Genomic DNA, 17,671 nt, shown 5'->3' on the forward strand with positions numbered 1-17,671 from the left:
AGCAACGTTTTGAAGAGCCATCTGAACTGTTGTTAAGACAAGTGTCTGTTCGGTATTTAGAGGAGGAGAGAAAATGGTGTAAATGCGTAATGTAAAAGGATTTTGACTGTGAAATAATTCATTATAACCTCAAATAATGAATTAATAAACACTGCCAGAAAGATGCTTTTATAATCAGATGATTTTATTTTTACTTAAAGGAAATGTCATTAACGCTGATCACAGAAAGCTATTTTCTTTTTTTTTATTAACCATCAATCTGTGATAGATAATATGAGCTTCAGAATAAAGGTCATCAGTTGGTTTTATGCATTTTTCAGGTTACCCTAAGTGGGATTTAATGAAGAATCACGTCTGAGTGGATTCCAGTGGATTTTTGCAAGACAGGTAAAACTTTGATTCGCTTGTTGTTGACGTTTCACAGAGGATAAACTGCATATAATTTATTCTACATAGGATATTCCTCAGTAAATATTTGCATGTCTCTTTCCATAGGATGATGAAAATCAATCGTGACACCTTGGCACCTGAAACGAGTCCTCCTCCGTTTACTGAGGAATGGCAGAGCTTCAGTGGTGAGTTCAACAGCAGTGTGTCTGAAAACTGTTTTCTTTTGCCACATGATGGCGACAGATTACTGTTCAGGAGCAGTTTCACAGTGAAAAGGCTGCTTTACCCTTCCAATGTCCAAATAAGAGGTACTTGTACTTGAACTGTGTGTTAGACTAAGCAGAAATTGGACCACAACGGCACATAACACATTGATTCATCTTTTTATACTGTATATTGTAAACCACTGCGTATTGCTTAAAATGATAATGTCTAGATTAACACATTTTTAAATGCATTATTTTAACCAACAACCATCATGTCATTAATGAAGAAATCCCTTTCAGTAATAAGGATTACTTATTATGAGGTAAAGCTAAAACACAGACAATAAACCACACACATCGTATGTTACAGTGGGTCTTCAGCTAGCAGGTGAATGATGGAGAATATTTATTATAGAACTGGAGTTACGTCTTTTTAACTAAAATGAGCTGTGATGTGATTTGTATTTGTTTACTAGGGCCAGATTTAAAAACTCTGAAGTTAATCCTTGGTACTAGGGGGATGTCACAATACCAGAAATCTAGTAGTCGATGCCAATACTAGTGAAATTTCACGGTTCTCGATACCAATTCGATACCACAGTAAAAAACAAAAGTAAAACAATAAATCCCATGTACTTCAACATCCACTCCTTTTATTAATGTTTGCATAGTGTTTTTTGTTTGGAAGTTAAACAGGTCATAATTCCCTCTCTATTATCTATTTTATATTGCTGTGAAAATATCTCCTTCAAAACAACTGAAGTTTCTCACCAAAAACGACATTTTAAAAGATAAAATTTGAACACATCATGATAACATTAGAATTTACCTTCGTCAAATACTCATTTTTACTGAACAGAGCCTGAACGCATCATAATGAAATTCTATGGTACCCCCTCGTTACAATGAAGCATTATCAGGGAATAAATAGAGTGCGTCCCCTTGACGCATTTATAGTGAGTTTTCTGCGTCCCCTGGTCAACAGGACGGCGTTAGTCTCAAGCCCTGACGCTACCTGACGGTACTGTAGAAAAAGAAGTACCATGACGTTTTCAAAATTTCGGCATTGACTTGTTATTGAAGTATCGGTTCTCCTGACATCCCTACTCGGCACTGGTTGTACTGCTGACATACTGTAACACTTCCCACATTTTTGTTGCTGTCACTGTGGTCTACTTTCATATTTATATTGATGAATAACCATATATGGACACCGGAACAGCTCCTTTTTCATGACATTAATATCTGATTCACCCCAGTTGGATGCAGTGTGTGTGTGTGTGTGGGCATGTGATGCTGTTAGTGCGTACATGAAAATGGATTTTAGAAAATAGCTTTATTCTACAGAAAAACAAAAATCGTCCTTGTTGTTGTTGAACAGATTTACTTCGACGTGAAACAGCCAGCGTCTGCCTGAGCCTCGGACACCAGCAGGTGTGAGGTTTCCAGTCCGTTGCACTGAACCCAACCAGCAGTAATGTCGAACAAATGTAACCTTTCAGCCTCTCCTGTGCTGCGATGAGATGTTTTTGGCACTCTGTAGAATTCCTGGATGTCTCTCTCTGACTCGGCTTTGACCCTCGCCCATCTGTTACCATGTCCGGGGTTAGGAGGCTATACCAAATGCTACGCAGGTTGTTGGCCTCGGGGTGTGGGCGAAATGTTTTGGGTGTTAGATGGACGCTGTGATGAACTGCGAGGGTCCTTTTCAAGTTCAAGCACAGTTGAGTCTGATGCAGTCATTTCATCTTGCATTGGCTGCAGTCTTTATAACTACGCTTTCAAAAAATGCATATGAATTAATCTGTCAGTTTTTGGTTTAATATCAGTTTCTAAATAAAGTGACAGGTGATATCTAAGTTCAGCAATGTAAAAAGAAATGCAGTTTCATTTAATAAGTGCTTCTCGACCCAGTATTAGTCAGAGCTTGTTGGCCGGGCTGGGTTTGCTGCTGGGAAATGGAGTTTAAATATAGCACAGCATGGAGTTTAGATATAGGGCAGAAGCTGTTAAATGGCCCCGCTGCACCAGCTCTGTCGATGCATATGACCAGTGTTTAGCACCACTTCGGTTCTGAAGAACATGATTTTAAGTGTGCCAAGTGACAACCGCAGTGACTTCATGCCAGACATCCTCCCACTTGCCCATAGCCTTTCACTTTGCACTCCTGGGTGTGCTAATCACCTCCTCCAAATAGGGCCATGAGATCACAATCACATTTTCTTGTTGTAAAAGACCACTGTGAATGAAAAGAGGTGTGATCTTGTGTCAGTGACATTAAATGCATTCACTTGTCACCTCTTTGACTTTGCACACTTTTCCGTTGTTACAATTCAGTAATTTACTGTTCGATATTGAAGCTTTATTTGCTTTCATGAGTAATTCTCCTTTTTCTGAGTTCTTGTTTCATTGTTATTTTATTAAATGCACTGCTCAGTTTGTCTGATCTTTATTAGTTTCAGCACATGGCATGGCGGCACGTCTGTTTTTGCTTTTATTCTATGATCCGTCTGTCATATTGCCTGGACTTTGGTAGTGCTATGTAGCGTTGTAGTATGCACTGGTGCTGCAGTGGATAGCGGACATACAGGCAGGTAGTAAGTCAAACTTTAATATCAGCACAGTGGAAACGGCCGGTATTGAAAATATTGGTTTTGACTTTTAGTTGTGCTGTTTAACAAGGAGTACAGTGGGGCAGTGCACCACTAAAGTGGAAAATAGTACCTTTATCGACATGGGCTCAGTGGCCTCGCTGATGTCATCATCACCCTGTGTGTGCGTGTGTGTACAATGAGGCAGACTCTTCCCGTGTGGGCATCAGGGGACAAAGTAGTCTTTATGCAGTGTGCCGAGCTCCAAGGCAGAAACATTGTTGAGCAGTAAAACGTTCTGTAACCAAAACCACATGTTCCAGAGTGGAGGACAGACAAACACAGGCAGCCTCTGCAGCTCCACATCAGGAGTTTGGTGCCCTATCATCAGGGGCTCAGGGGCTCCTTTTTGACTCCAATGCAACACCCTCAACATTGTGCATTTTATATGTATCGGGAAACTGAAATGGAAAACAGATTGTCCCTGACAGAAATGCTGTGGGATGATGCAGATGGGTGTTTGAGGGATGAAAACAAAAGTTTGGTTTGACACATTTGAAGTACAACTGAACATGTCATTTGCTGCTGAATATTTTGATGTTTAAAGATATTAACTTACACATTACTTACCTTTTGATTATCTACCAGTATTGCACATGTAGATGTTAAAATATGTCTCCTTGCCGTGGCTCACAGACACTTAAAGAACATGCCAAACATAACAGCCAATCAGCATTGGAATAACTGAATCATGGACACGTTATTGAGCCAGACAAAATTCTAGCAAAATGTTATCAGAGTTTGTGGGCAAAAGCACTTGACTTAACTTGACAGCATGCCATATTAAGTCTCTTTAAGTGAATTTAATATTTCAGGATTAACCCTTACACTATAGCCAGAAGGGTTAATTCTAAATCAAATTAAAATATATACAAAAACTGAAGATTGTATTCTCTCCAGTAATGCTTCTCTCCAGGGTGCAGCTAGTGCAGGCTAAACCACAGTAAACTAAAATAAATCAAAATTCCAGTGCGCACCAGGGTACTGGCATAGACATGATTTTATTTCATTTATAGTTTGCTCTTTATTGTTTTTAATGTAATTTGTCAATAAAATAGTGTATATGCCAGTATCCTTGTGTGCGCTGGAATTTTGTTTTCTTTTGATTTAATTTGGTTTACTAAAATATATATACATATATATTATATAGCTCTTTTCATGCATATTGCAGAAGTATACAGTCTTTACTACCAATTTCAGATTGTGGATGTAAATCCCAAGTGGCTGGAACGAGATCAAGTGAGCAGGTAGAGAGTTTAGGTAGTTTTATACAGTTCCTCTGCAACGACAGTAAAGTTGTTGATGGTAGTTTCAAGCAAAGGGGGAAAAAGGCAAACGTTTTTTTCGTTGCTCCCACTAAATATACACAGAAATAGACATCCAGCTAAAAACAAGGACAACATAACTGAATATGGTAAGCATTTGATTAATATAAACATTTGACTACTACGTACAAATATAGATTTATGTAAAAAGTATCTAATATAGAAAAAACAACACAATAAAATTAGATAAATATAATTATATATATTATTAAAATATATATATTAAATATGGGATGATTAATGTAAGAGGTTGCTTTATGAGATAGGTGGATATGATAGTATATGCAGTGCATACAGCATTATGATATTTATATTTGACAGTAATAGTATTTACATTTGATTAAAAAAAATAATCTTTCCAAAATAGGGCTGAACGATTTTTAAAAAAATATGCAATTGCAATATGATTTGCGATATAAGAGGGACTGATGTTTTTTTACATTATTATTCTCATTTTAATTGATAAACATATTAAATTGATTATGGTGTGATTTTTGCAGGGATCTGTACCAAACAAAGATGTTTTCTTAAGTCTGTAGAATATGATGTGTAGGGCTGGACATCTCTGCAGCACCAAGATATTTAATTGTGGGAATGCTGATTCAGCATTCCCAGTATTGTTCTTCCAAGGTTTATTCAACTTCAACTATTTCTTCCGTACGTTTTTTGCAGTTTAACTAGTCCTGCATACTTTCAGCTACAGAAACCGTTCAACTATCAAAGTATTCAGCCCTTTAAGGACATCAGTGCTATGACTTTTCTTGTTTCAACTATTTATACTTTTTAAAATATGAAGCTTTTTATTTCATCTTCTAGGGTTTTCAGAAGGGCAGTGCAATGCATTTGAGCTTTAACATTTTTAAGCAAGTCATTTCACATTTCTGCATTTTCAGCAATGCTTTGCAATAAATTTCAGCTGTCAGCATTCCCACGCATTTTCAGCAGGAAATGCATTTTCTAGTTTAAAATGGTATTTTGACACACATTTTACCTTTTAACAATTATTGCGCCTTCTGCAATTTGAAAATTGCAGGAGGTCATTTTGCAATTTAAAATTTTTAATAATTGTGCTGCCCTATTCCAAAACTCCCGAAACGTTTTTCCAAAGCCTCTTTGCATCTTTAGGCTTTTATTTTATTCCCTCAATAACGTCAGTGGATAACTGTTACCAGAGCTACTGGGTTTACTTAATGGTGGCTGCTTAAATTATTGGAGAACTTGTCAGTTGTGGTGTTTTCCTTCATAAAACTGATGTGCAGGCTTGAGCTGCTGATTCACTTCTGTTGTTTCCATTCTTCTCCCAGTCCAATAAAGTTTTACAATCACCTCACAGAGCTCTTACTGAATGCACACTGTGGTAATTAACAAGTTGGTAGGAGTTCATTTTCAATTGATTCCCCACCCTTCTCAGATCATTAGGTGCTCTATGTTGAAATGCTTTAAACTACTGCTGCCTCCCTAGGAGGTCAGCCCTAATTAAAGGGACAGTGTGCCACATTAGCCATGCGTGGAGTCAAGCCGGTAACAGAATTTAGATCAGTCAGCCCCCAAGGTTAAGACTGAACCCTTGACCCAGACCCAGTGCCCCCATTTCCCTCTTCCTTCTTTACTTGGCTTAGCTGAATGCCTGCACACTTAAACAAGGAGCAAACAATGTCTCATTTAGTTTCTCTCCATCTCTCCCTCTAACCTACACGACTTCTTCTCAGCTCAGATCAGGGAATTGCACGGCTATAATCAATAGAAGTTACTTCATGATGTTTGTCTGTGAGGTTTTTTCTTTTGGTATTGTTTGGGGTTGCTGTGACGGTGTCTTGTTTGCGTTAGATGGAGGCCATGAGGTGGATAGAAGCTGAAATACAGATGTTACTTACACAGCTGTGTGTGTAGTTTAATGGCTAATAACCAACCAATAACTATGAATTCAGTCTATAAGACAAGCTGTTTAGTAGGACGGGGAAAAAAAATCGATTCACATAAGTATCATGATTTTTTCTTTTTTTTGTGATTTTGAAATATATTTTTTTAATGCCAGAATCTATATATTTGCTTCATTTGAGTCTATGCAGAGGTAGAAGGAAGTTACCACTTTTATTGTTGTAGTCTGAGTAACGTGACGTCATATCCGTTCTGTATCCTTCAACTGAAACAAACCACAGTTAGCTGAAATGAGAAAATAGAAAACGTTGGAGGGTCAGCGTGGATACGACCTGCACCCTCACATGTTAAATCCAGCGTGGTAAACACTACACATCCAGTAAAGGATGGAAACACTTTGGGTTTCACACATTGACAGGAAAAGCAGAGCTAGACATCACGGCTAAAGCTGCATGCTAACTCTGACAGGAAACGTTATGGTATGGTGGTAACGTGCGGTCGAGCCGGCCGTCGCTCTCATCTCCGTAGCCGACGCTACGACTGTAGAGCACCCATATACTGACATTTATGTTAAATGCATTCAAACGGCCCCGATGGAGCTGACCATGGATGTATAAAGAGAACGGAGCTAACGGGAGAGCTAGAGACGGACTTGGAGAAGTTAGCGGAAGTAGACACGTGTGACTACATCCGGTTTTCAAAATAAGCTGTTAACAAAGGGAACTGTATATACAAAAAATATATATGGAAATAAGATTGATTGGATTATATTCACCAGAAGTATAAAACATTACATGTCCCTTATAAATTAAATAAAGAAATACCACTAATTAGTGAGGGAAATATCTTTATTCTTTGATTTTTAGGTTGCTGGAAAAAAATTTAAGAAATAATGCCAGATAATGATCCTGATATATTTGACTTCAGGACATCTCTGACTACATACATGCTGAAAATCAAAAAAAAATGTACTGGATCAATTTAGATATTTTTCAAATTAAAAGTCTCTAGAAGTGTATGTTAAAAAAGTTAACAATAAAATCGCAATAAATCACAATATCGAATCGCAATACTTAAAAATCACAATCTGTATCGAATCGCCACCCAAGTATGGTGATAGTATTGAAAAAGGAGATGGGTGTATCGTCCCAGCCCTACATTTTTGGTGTCAAAACAGCCTTGAACTTTTCCAGTTAGGGGACCAGTAAAATGCATTTGTGACTGTTAATATGTGTCTTAAACTGCTTCAGCTAAGACCGGTAATGGTTTCTTTTGAAGTGCTGGAGCTGTGTGTCAGAGGCCATGTTTGTGTTATTGCAGATCCTCTGAGAGCCCATTGTTTGCAGACCTCACAGGTTCCTCCTAATCTAATTGGCCATGGATGTCCTGGCTCAGGACCTTTCTCCATGCTCTGGGGATTGACAGAGCTGTTCATGGCTAGAAAAGTCACTTGTCCAAATACAGCCTTGTTTAATTACAGGAAGGGGATGCATGCGTATCACCGCACACAACCCCCCCGCCCCCCACCCCCCACCCCCAGCCCAATAAATGCCCAGTCTAACTCTTTTCAGACTAGATGTTCATCAACTCCACCTCCAAAAGAATCTCTATCCAAATAGGAACTGGATTTGGGTCTCCTCTCCTCCTTATCCCAAAGCCCTTAAGCACCCTCCACTTCTCCTCTGTTCACCTTCACTTTGCCAGTGACATACCTCCCAGTGGTTCTCCATCCAGTATAAACACAAGGAGATCCTCCTATGCTATTACTTACACCGCACTTCCCTGATCCTCGCCCCCACCGCCGCCCCCACACCCTCCCATCCCCAGCCAATCCCTGACCACCTCGGCCTCTACCTCTCTATTCCGAATTGCCAATCCCAATCTAATTTATGGAATATTTTGGAGGTAACTGTATACAGCGGCAGGGGAGATAACATCTCCAGGCCCCTGTGAAGGACAGGAACTCGGCAGTGTGTGCTTAATAACATAAACTGCTGAAAAAGGGCCCGGGCCGGTGCATTGGCAGAGGAGCAGGCCGGTGAGACGGATAGAGAGAGAGCAGAGAGAGGGGACCCAGTGTTCTGGGGTGGGGTGGGGGTAATTGAGACCATGTGAGCCTCCCCCAGTGGAGGGATTAGAGAAGAAACGGAACTCTCTCAGCCCCGAGATCGCTTTCAATTAGATGCGCCCAGAGCAAGGGTACTGGGGAGACAGGGAGGGTAAGAGACAAGCATGGCCCAAAACGTCTGGGCGAAGGAGGGAGGAAAGGTGAAAGAGAAGTTAGGGTCATGTTCCCACCTCCTCCTCTTTCTGCATGTCAGTGCCAAAGTCTGGTCTCTCCGTGTCATGTCTGTGTGTCGCAGTGCAGCAGATCCAATGCCATAAGGGCTAACACGTAATGACAGCATCACTACCAGCGCATTTATTTATTTATTCTGTTTAGGGGGAGTAGACTAAGCTTGCTTTCTCTTTCCAGTGATGCTTTGCCCTCAAATACACACGTCTTCTTCTGCTGTGGCCGCTGAGCACAGCTCCATTGGGTTAATTGTGGGTTAAGTGCCGTGCTCAAGGGCACATCAACAGCCTTTTGGTCAATCTCCTGGGTGCTTCAGTCATAGGGGTCAAAGAGGTGAAACCATAGAAATAGAGTAGGAGTAGAACGAACATTCCCATTCAAATCAACGTAGCAGGATGGTCAGAGCGGCGGACAGTTTTATGTGTACCGTTGTAGTGAGCTTATTTTCGTATAAACTAAGCCGACTTGCGGCAAGAGAACGAGCATGGAGTAGTAAGTCACATAAATTACAAGAATGTAACGACTGGAATGCTTCATCCAAATAGCGTTGTCACAGCGTATGAGTGGCAGCCTTGTTCGGCTCGTTTTCTGTAACCAGTGTAGCATTAAATCATGGTGGATTAGCAAGATAGCTAACTAGCGGACAGCTGGCTAGTCAATGGTTTTTATTTATATTTAGCTTTTTGAAAAAGTTTCTTAACCGATAACCGACCCTCGTTAACCGATTATTAACCGTTAACCGACACAATTTGTGCCTCGCATCCGCTGTGTGTCTGCCCGGCGTAACGATAGCGATTGCCTGATAAACAGTGGGTGTATTTGTTCTACGTTAGCAGCTGTAGCATTGCCGGAGGCTTCTTGTACGCCGCCGCCGCCACACACGTACAGTCTGTCAGAGTGACGTAACTTTAACGAGTGTCCGTGTGTGTGTTGGCGGTGAGTGTGAGGTTGTTGGTGGCGTTATAGCTCTGATCGTAGGTGTAGCAGTGTGTGTACGGTTCATTTGTCGCTGAATAAATGCTACGAAACTACAACTCCTCTGCTCCGCTCCAGCGAGCCCCGAGCGAGCCGGAGAGACCGGAGCCGACTTCCTGTATCCTGCAACTCCAGCTCCGTCTCTTAAGGTTGACCAGCTTTTCTCCTTAAAGTAACGAACCGCTCAGCTTTTTAATTAATTATAAATATTTCTCTTAACCGTTTTAACCGATAGCGTTAATCGGTTAAAATGCTTAATGTCGGTTAACGGTTGAACGGTTAATTATGAACATCCCTAATTTAGCTGATAGATGGGTATACTGTAAACCGCCAGAAACAGAGGTGGGTATACCCCGTATACCTGCGTATACCTTCCACAACACCACCAGCTTTAATGCTACGGTGGTTACAGAAAATTAGTTGAACAGTGCTGGGTCTAACAGTCCCTCCGTATTAGGGATGTGCCCGGTAGCAACGTTACTACCGGGCATGCCTGCGACAATTAATACAAGGGAAATATATATTTTTAAGACGTGACGAATAGTCGCATAAACTAATCAAGATTTTATAATTTAACGACTATTCGAAAAATCTAAAATGATGACCCATCCCTACTCCGTATCAATCCCCACCACTCTGGAGAAGAACAAGCTACATATCTAAATAGTCACCTATCTGTCTGGGCGAGCTGTGACCGAACGTTTTCGGCCCCACTGACGTGTTGTCATCATAACAACTAACAACAATCGCCATTTTCTTTTGTAGGCTACTAGTCAAATGACCACGGAAAACAGTTCAATGTCAGTTCTACTCCTGTTCTATTTCTATGAGTGAAACATGCATTTGTTTCAATGCATACACACACAAAAATAACTGACCTCATATACACAGCTGTTGTGAAACATGTTTTTTTGTACAACAGAAATGGCTCCTAACACAGTGTGACTTAAATCAATTAGATGAGACTTGTGCACATACTTAAGGAACTGCTAAATCGTAACAGCTCTCAATGTCCTTACTATGTGTCACGGTGTTATCAGCCATAATCAGGGATGGCACATTCACACTGGACCAGGTTTTCCATGCCAGTCTTATCACGTCCGTTCTAGTCTGAACGCGTAAGACAGCACAGATGTAACTCGTCTCGGGAGCTGGAACTTTTCAGCCGTGACACTCGTGTATGTGACAACCATTGGGCCGGCTGCCCACTGCGCACACTGAAGGTTTAACCCCAGTGTGTTCTGCAGCCATAATATGTCTGCCTGATGACCATGAGCTGGCCCTCTTAACATCATTGCTGTCATACATCAGTAGTAGTAGTATTAGTAGTAGTAGTGGGTTGACAACTGTACAAATGTACATACCATGTCTGTCTGTGGTTTGCCTAGTTCCCCTGCTGACTGTCGGACAAACAGAACACAGGCCATTTTCTGTATTTAGGTAGTTTCACAATGCATTACCAAACTGAGGAGGTCAAATTAAAAAGGTCATGCAGTACATGGAAAATGTGAAATAAACGAGTCGTGATAACCGTCTGAAACGTTAAGTATCTAAGTCAGTCGGAACGATTTAGCAATTCACAAAACAAGATAATTCAAGTAGAGAACAGGAAAGCAAAAAAATGTGACCGCGTGCTGTGATGCAGAAAAACCCCTCGCAGTATAAATGATGTCTCAATGAATGGTGAGTGACGTGCAGAAATACATCAGGTGTTTTTCTGATGAGGTGTTTTTCTGAGATATCCGACGAGGGAAATTGTTTTTGGTTTCCATTTTCTTCAGGTTTTATTTAAAGGGACTGTTTGTAACTTTTTAAGCGTATAAATGTACAGGGTCGGGACACATGCGCGCTCGCATATGCGCATTTGCGTGTAGCCGCTGCCTCTGCTCCTCTGCTCCTCTGCCTGCTCGCCTTCACTCAGACAGCGCGCGCGTTCTCGCTCAGCTCGCTCCACCTCTGAACGTGAACGTGCGCTCACTCCACACTGCAGAAGAGTTAGTTTAGCTCTGAGAATATCTAGTGAATGCACAGGGGACGTTTGTGCAGAAATAAATGCTGCAGCTCCTCCAGACCAACAGAGGTTTCCCGTGTTTTGTGAAGTGACTCTGCAGGGAGTTACGTTGTTGTCTCGTTACCGACCGGGTGCCGGTGTCTCCCTGTTCTCTCCGGCTGTGGGCGGAGAGAACAGGGAGACACGCTGCAGAGCCCCGCTGCATCAGTCTGCACTGAGGCAGGAAAAGCCAACACTAGTATCAGATCTAAATCATGTTCATGGAGAGACCTCCATCTGGTCAGCTAACATTACTGCCAAGCAGCTGAAATATAGAGTGATATTGTGCTTTTAGCTGACGTGTGTCTCCTCACTGTTTTGAGCGATGCTCGTTCAGGTATATTTAGAGCGAGCAAGCGCGAGCCCGACGCTGACTTTCGTTGACTTAACGCCCACAGATGTCGCTGTTGAGAAGCATTTCTGAAAGTTACAAATAGTCCCTTTAACTGAGATTTTCTTCGAGACTTGGCTAATAAAATGACAAAGCTAAATGTTGTCAACAACTATATCGACGTACATAAGCAGAAATGCATTTGAAATCAGATATTATGAGCTCTCTAAATTTAGCTGATGAGTCTGAAACCCCCACAGATGTTGTAAATGGAGTCTTACAAGGCATCGCTTCATTCCCCGTGTTGCCGATCCAGAGCGCTGGCCTTTTGTATGAAATGCCACATCAGCCCCTCCTGTGTTTAGGTTTTTGTTGGCACGGCCGTCCAAAAAGCCCTGATTGTTTAGAATTTGCTGTTTATTTTCACAGTCCCTAAATGTTTTAGAGAAAAGCCCTCACCGTAAAAGACTGACAGTCCAAAATCTCTATGTTATGCTTTCAGCATCATTTAACTCAAACTGAAGGGTTTATATGCATGCAGTTTCTTTCCTGCAGTCTGCTCCTGACTACTTTAAAAGCCGACTCTTTTGGATATTTGTATATCATTTTCCAAAGGTCATAAACTCTCATTATGCCTGACGAAGTGCTGCTACATTAAGAGGGTTGGATATTTAACCACCAATATTAAATGGAGTCACTGCTTTAAATTAAAAAGATTTTTAGTAACTTGAATCTAAGACTGCCCCCTTAAATTTTATCGAATCACTAAATGGCCGTTTGTAAAATTCCTTCTCTCATTTTTCACGGAACAATACACGATCAAATCTGAATATCAAAAGTTTTACAAGTCTGGTCTTTTCTAAAAACACATCCCATTTATACCTGGCATACAAAACACAGTAGTCCTTGACATGTTAACTTATTAATGCTAACTACTCATTACGCAGCTGCGCCTAAACTTAAAGCAAGGAAAGTACCCAGACATTCTGCCAATCATTAATCAATCTGACTACCAACAAATGCAAAATGTATTTCAAGCATTGATGGGCCCCATATGTGTGTACATGCGTTTAATGGGTTTGTGTAAATTGCAAGAAAAACTATTTTACTTGTATCGTACCCCTAATGATATCCTCTTTGACGTATAAAAAGTCTTAATGAATAATCTGAAGCAAAAATCCTGAAATCCAGATAATTCAAAATGGCCTTTGTCAACCCTAGTGACAGTAATTATTTCATATTGGATGTTTAAAGAGAACTGGATACAGCGTTGGAGGCGGGCTCCCGTTCATTCCTTTGCGAGTTGCTCGGTGGGGCTTGAAGCCGAGATGGCTCGACTTCCGAGTGATAAAGTACGCGGATCATCCGGCGATCTTACGCATCCATTGGGCCCCGTAGAGCAGGCGCAGTATCGCTTCCTTTAACTCCGCCTCCGAGCCCTCGCTTCGGCCTCGGGCTCATTCACATGAACGGAGGAAGGGAAATAACTCTGGATTTGGCTATTACTAGTGAGTGAGTTACAGACGTCTCTTTCCCAATGTAAGTCTGTGGGAAAAAGTCTCATCCTGGGGGCTTGGTGGCAATCAGAGATGGGCAATATTTCTGTTACTTGTATTTGCCACAAGGGGAACAAAAATTGCAATGGTACATTTGTGCAGTTGGCTTTCACCAAAAACTCTGGATCTCCACATCTCCATCCCTTCTAGCTAAATAGTTTACAAAAGCACAGCAGCTAATCATTAGTACAGTAACACTGTTTATAGTGGTTTCATTAGAATAATGTTAATAATTTGCATCATTGTTTTGACGCAGGGCCAGAGTGTTGCTGGCCTCCACTCATGTTTTGAGTCCTTTGTCATTCAGTTTCACGGTGACGATGACGGTGGCTTCAGCTGATTGCTTTACAGTATTTTTTTATTCAAAGGACGACAGGATTGCTTCTGCAGTTGGTAGTTGGATTGTAATAAGAGTGGTAGAAGAAGTCCAAAGAGGAGCTCATTTCAAAATACAACTATTGCTTGACAAAGTTTTATTTTATCAAGATAACAATCCGTTGACCTCTGGGAGAAGTTCTGACAGTCAGTCCAGGTTTGTTGTCACGGGGTCTCCGGCTCCAGTTGGACCCACCCAGGAACCGTCACTGAATACCGATCAATATTAATATTAACACTGATAGGTCAATGAACCTTTTACCTGCACTTCCCCTGCCTTTAAGGCTTTGATTTCTGTTTATGTTGGGACAGTATGAAAATCACAGTACACAGCATGTCTTCTTCTATTTTGTCATTTTTGTTGTTGTCGTGTGGCACCGCGGTTGAGAACCGGGATGTGGATGGGTCTCCTCTGTGTTTCATTCAGTGCATGTAGAAAAATGGGGAAACATTCTTGAAAAAGTCTTGCTTTGAAAAACAATCCAGTCAATGTTGGCCATCCACCCCACCCCCTCCGCACACAAAGGGATTCGTTGAATCATTGGAAATAATCATTGGAAAATTCAGAGTTTGGCACAGCCGCACCTAAATCCCTTTGTCCTGTTGTTCTGTAAATATTAAACTGCCATTAGAGACGATCTGCGAAGAACTAAATTCTCACACCATCCAAACACATGTGGTCTATTTGTATTATTTAAACATTATGGGCAGAGTATAGATTACACTGAGTTTACATTTCTCTTCCTGAGCTAAAAGGACAAACTGGAGAGCTCTAAGTGTACTGGGTTAAAGGCCAGAGTCATTGTCAGCCCCTATAAAGTAATTATGTGTTTGTGTTTATAGCATGTTGACTTCCCACTCTGTCTCTCTTGTACACTCCATCTTTCTGCCTAACTCCCCCTCCTCCTCCTCCTCCCTCCTCTCCCTCCTCTCCCTCTCTGTTCTCTGCACAAGTCGTCTCCCTCTGGGAAGAGGTGCCTGAGATGTTGGTTCGGCCATACATCTCTGTCAAAATCTCTATGAATAAATTAACCTTTTAAAGATTAGTCCACCCTAATACCTCAGGGTTTTTTAAACAGAAGAGCGGAGCCCCTCCAGCCCCCACCCGCTCTACGCCAAGCCTCACCAACTTGGTGTTAATAGTGGAACGAGAACTTTTAAAGGCACAGGCGTCATTTTTTTCACCGACTATAAACAATGATAGGCTAGGATTAATGTTATTTTTTATACTTGTTGTGATTTTTTACATTCTTCATGTTAATTTAGATTCTTTGATTTTTAATGATAATGAGCTTGTGGTCTAAGGTGCATGGTAGGTGGATGCAATTATTCTTATTTCTTAAAGGACCAGTGTGCAGGATTTAGGGGGATTTATTGACAGAAATATAATATGATATTCAACACTATGTTTTCATTAGTGTATAATCACCTGAATCTAACAATTGTTGTGTTTTCGTTATCTTAGAATGAGCCGTTCATATCTACATAGGGAGCGGGTCTTCTTCACGATGTTGCACCAGCCTGTTCCCGTTCTCAGGGCGTCACATACCGAGGCTTTGTCACGGCCGTCGACGTTCGATGCCGCCGCACATGGCACACTCTGGTGCTGGTATGAAATGCACCGGGCGTTACATTAACTGTAATGTAAACCCACACGCTCCGAGAAGGTGCTCCCGGAGTAGTGGCGTAGTTTAAAGAGTGAAAGAGACATACATGGAGACAGGTGGGACGGGAGGTGGATGGGTCCAACAAACACAAGGCTTTCATCCAGGAAACCGCTGTTTGTGTCCCGTACGTCACGTTACAATCAGCTGTTCGTTCATGTCCCGTGTTCACAACGGTCAGTGTCATTTTCACTGTACAAACGTAGTAGTTTTAAGCCCAACCATGTAGTTCTTTCCTAAACCTAACTATAGTGGTTTTGTTGCTTAAACCTAAAGTGACACCAAGGGGCGTGACAAAGCGCAGGTATGTGACGAGTTGGGAAGGCCACCGTAGTTCTCCGACACGCTAGATGCTACTAAATCCTACACACTGGTCCTTTAAGATAACATTTGAATCACCACCTTAATGACCACAGTGCTAGTCGCACCTTATCAAAGAGTTAGAGTGTGTTCCAATCCACGTACTTCCAGAAGTACACTTCAATGTAGTGCACTTTGTGCACTCTGTACTCAATTGAGTAGTGCGTAAATTTCAGCGGGGTAGGGTCGTCTCAAATCAAATACTCTGCGGTGCACTGACCGGAAATGATGATTGCAACATTTGACCGCGGCTCGCTACCCGCCAAAATATCTTCTGAAAAAAAATGAAAGCAGAGTGGAAATTACGTTTCCAACGTCGTCGCCTACGCCGACGATGTGTCCTCCTGTTGGCTGAAAATGCACCGGTATGTTTACGTATTGTATTGTTTTATTCTGAATAGAGGTCGTGGCTCCGCCCCTTCTGCTACGTAGCCAAGATGGCGACAGTTGAGCGTGGAAAGTGTCCAGCGCTCCACACTCAACGATCTAACCGTTTTGAGTACAACATCCGGGTACTTTGAGTGCACTGCATTTTGCCGTACTTCCCAGTGTGAACGCACTTATGCACTCAAAATAGTAAGTGTAAGTACAGAAGTACGTGGATTGGAACACACCGAGTGTTTACATAAGTAAATTGTAAACACATCTCTAGTTTAATCCAGTTAATATAACCTAAATTATGTGAAAATGAAAATGTTGAAGCATGAAGCAGCTTAGTAACAACTAATAGATGTTCACAAATATAGTCTGGGTAATATTATATTAATATTAACATTTGTTTTCATTTCCAAATATTTTTTTTTATATATAATTTTGCTTTATCTTGTTGTGATTGAAATAGCAAAAATCCAATTATTTAATTAGAAAAGAAGATACAGACACTGCAAGTTGTCCTGAACCTGAACCAGACACTGAATAACATAAAAATGTACGGAATTATATGAATGTATAGTAAGATTATTTCCTGCCTTGCTGTCATCTAGGTATGTATTACACCCTGCCAATGTGTGCTGATAACATTTGAAACTGAAAAAGCATGCAGAAGGTTATAAAGACTGTACTTCCATCCATAATGTTTGAGGCAAGCTGTTTGGAGGAATTACATTTTGACATTACTTTACTAATCCGTTCCATTTACCCCGTAGGAAGTAAATATTTGTAGCATGACAAAGCAGCAGTTCATTGGCAGATAAAGACGCTTGTTTTGTTATTGAAAACGAGAAGAATCAGATTTTATAGACAATTTAAACCCTCCAGTTGCACAAGTTTAAATGTGTTTCCTACAATCTGCTTCAACACAGCTCTGGGAGAATGCCCAGTATAACTCTTGTTGTTCCTTTACATAAAAACGTCTCCTTGAGTCCTGTAGTGAGATTCGGCCAAAAGCAGGGAGCAGTTGGATCGGACTCTCCACTGGCCTTTTTCAATGACTTGGGTTATTTAGATGGAGAACAGCACCTGGAGTAGCTCCAAGCACCCGTAGGCACTCCGACTGAATGCATGTGACTCCGGCTGTCTTTGCAACATGCATGTCGATGCACCAATAGTCTGTCTTTCTGAACAGATTTGCGAAGATTTGAGAAGATATAAATGTATATTGCTTCGACTGCAGAA

The 17,671-nt window shown here is 41.2% G+C and overlaps 1 protein-coding gene across 2 annotated transcripts in view; it reads left to right on the forward strand.

Annotated features, from left to right (window-relative positions):
• Positions 1-499: 499 nt before the first annotated feature.
• prdm16 (PR domain containing 16) overlaps positions 500-17,671 on the forward strand; it is a 339,983-nt gene continuing 322,811 nt past the window's right edge. For both annotated transcript variants that reach the window (XM_074642545.1, XM_074642542.1), the window contains exon 1: positions 500-575. In XM_074642545.1, coding sequence (XP_074498646.1) covers positions 500-575 — 76 coding nt within the window. The remainder of the gene's footprint in view (positions 576-17,671) is intronic.

This window comes from Sebastes fasciatus, chromosome 8, assembly GCF_043250625.1.
Source record: "Sebastes fasciatus isolate fSebFas1 chromosome 8, fSebFas1.pri, whole genome shotgun sequence".
NCBI classification, from domain to species: Eukaryota; Metazoa; Chordata; class Actinopteri; order Perciformes; family Sebastidae; genus Sebastes; species Sebastes fasciatus.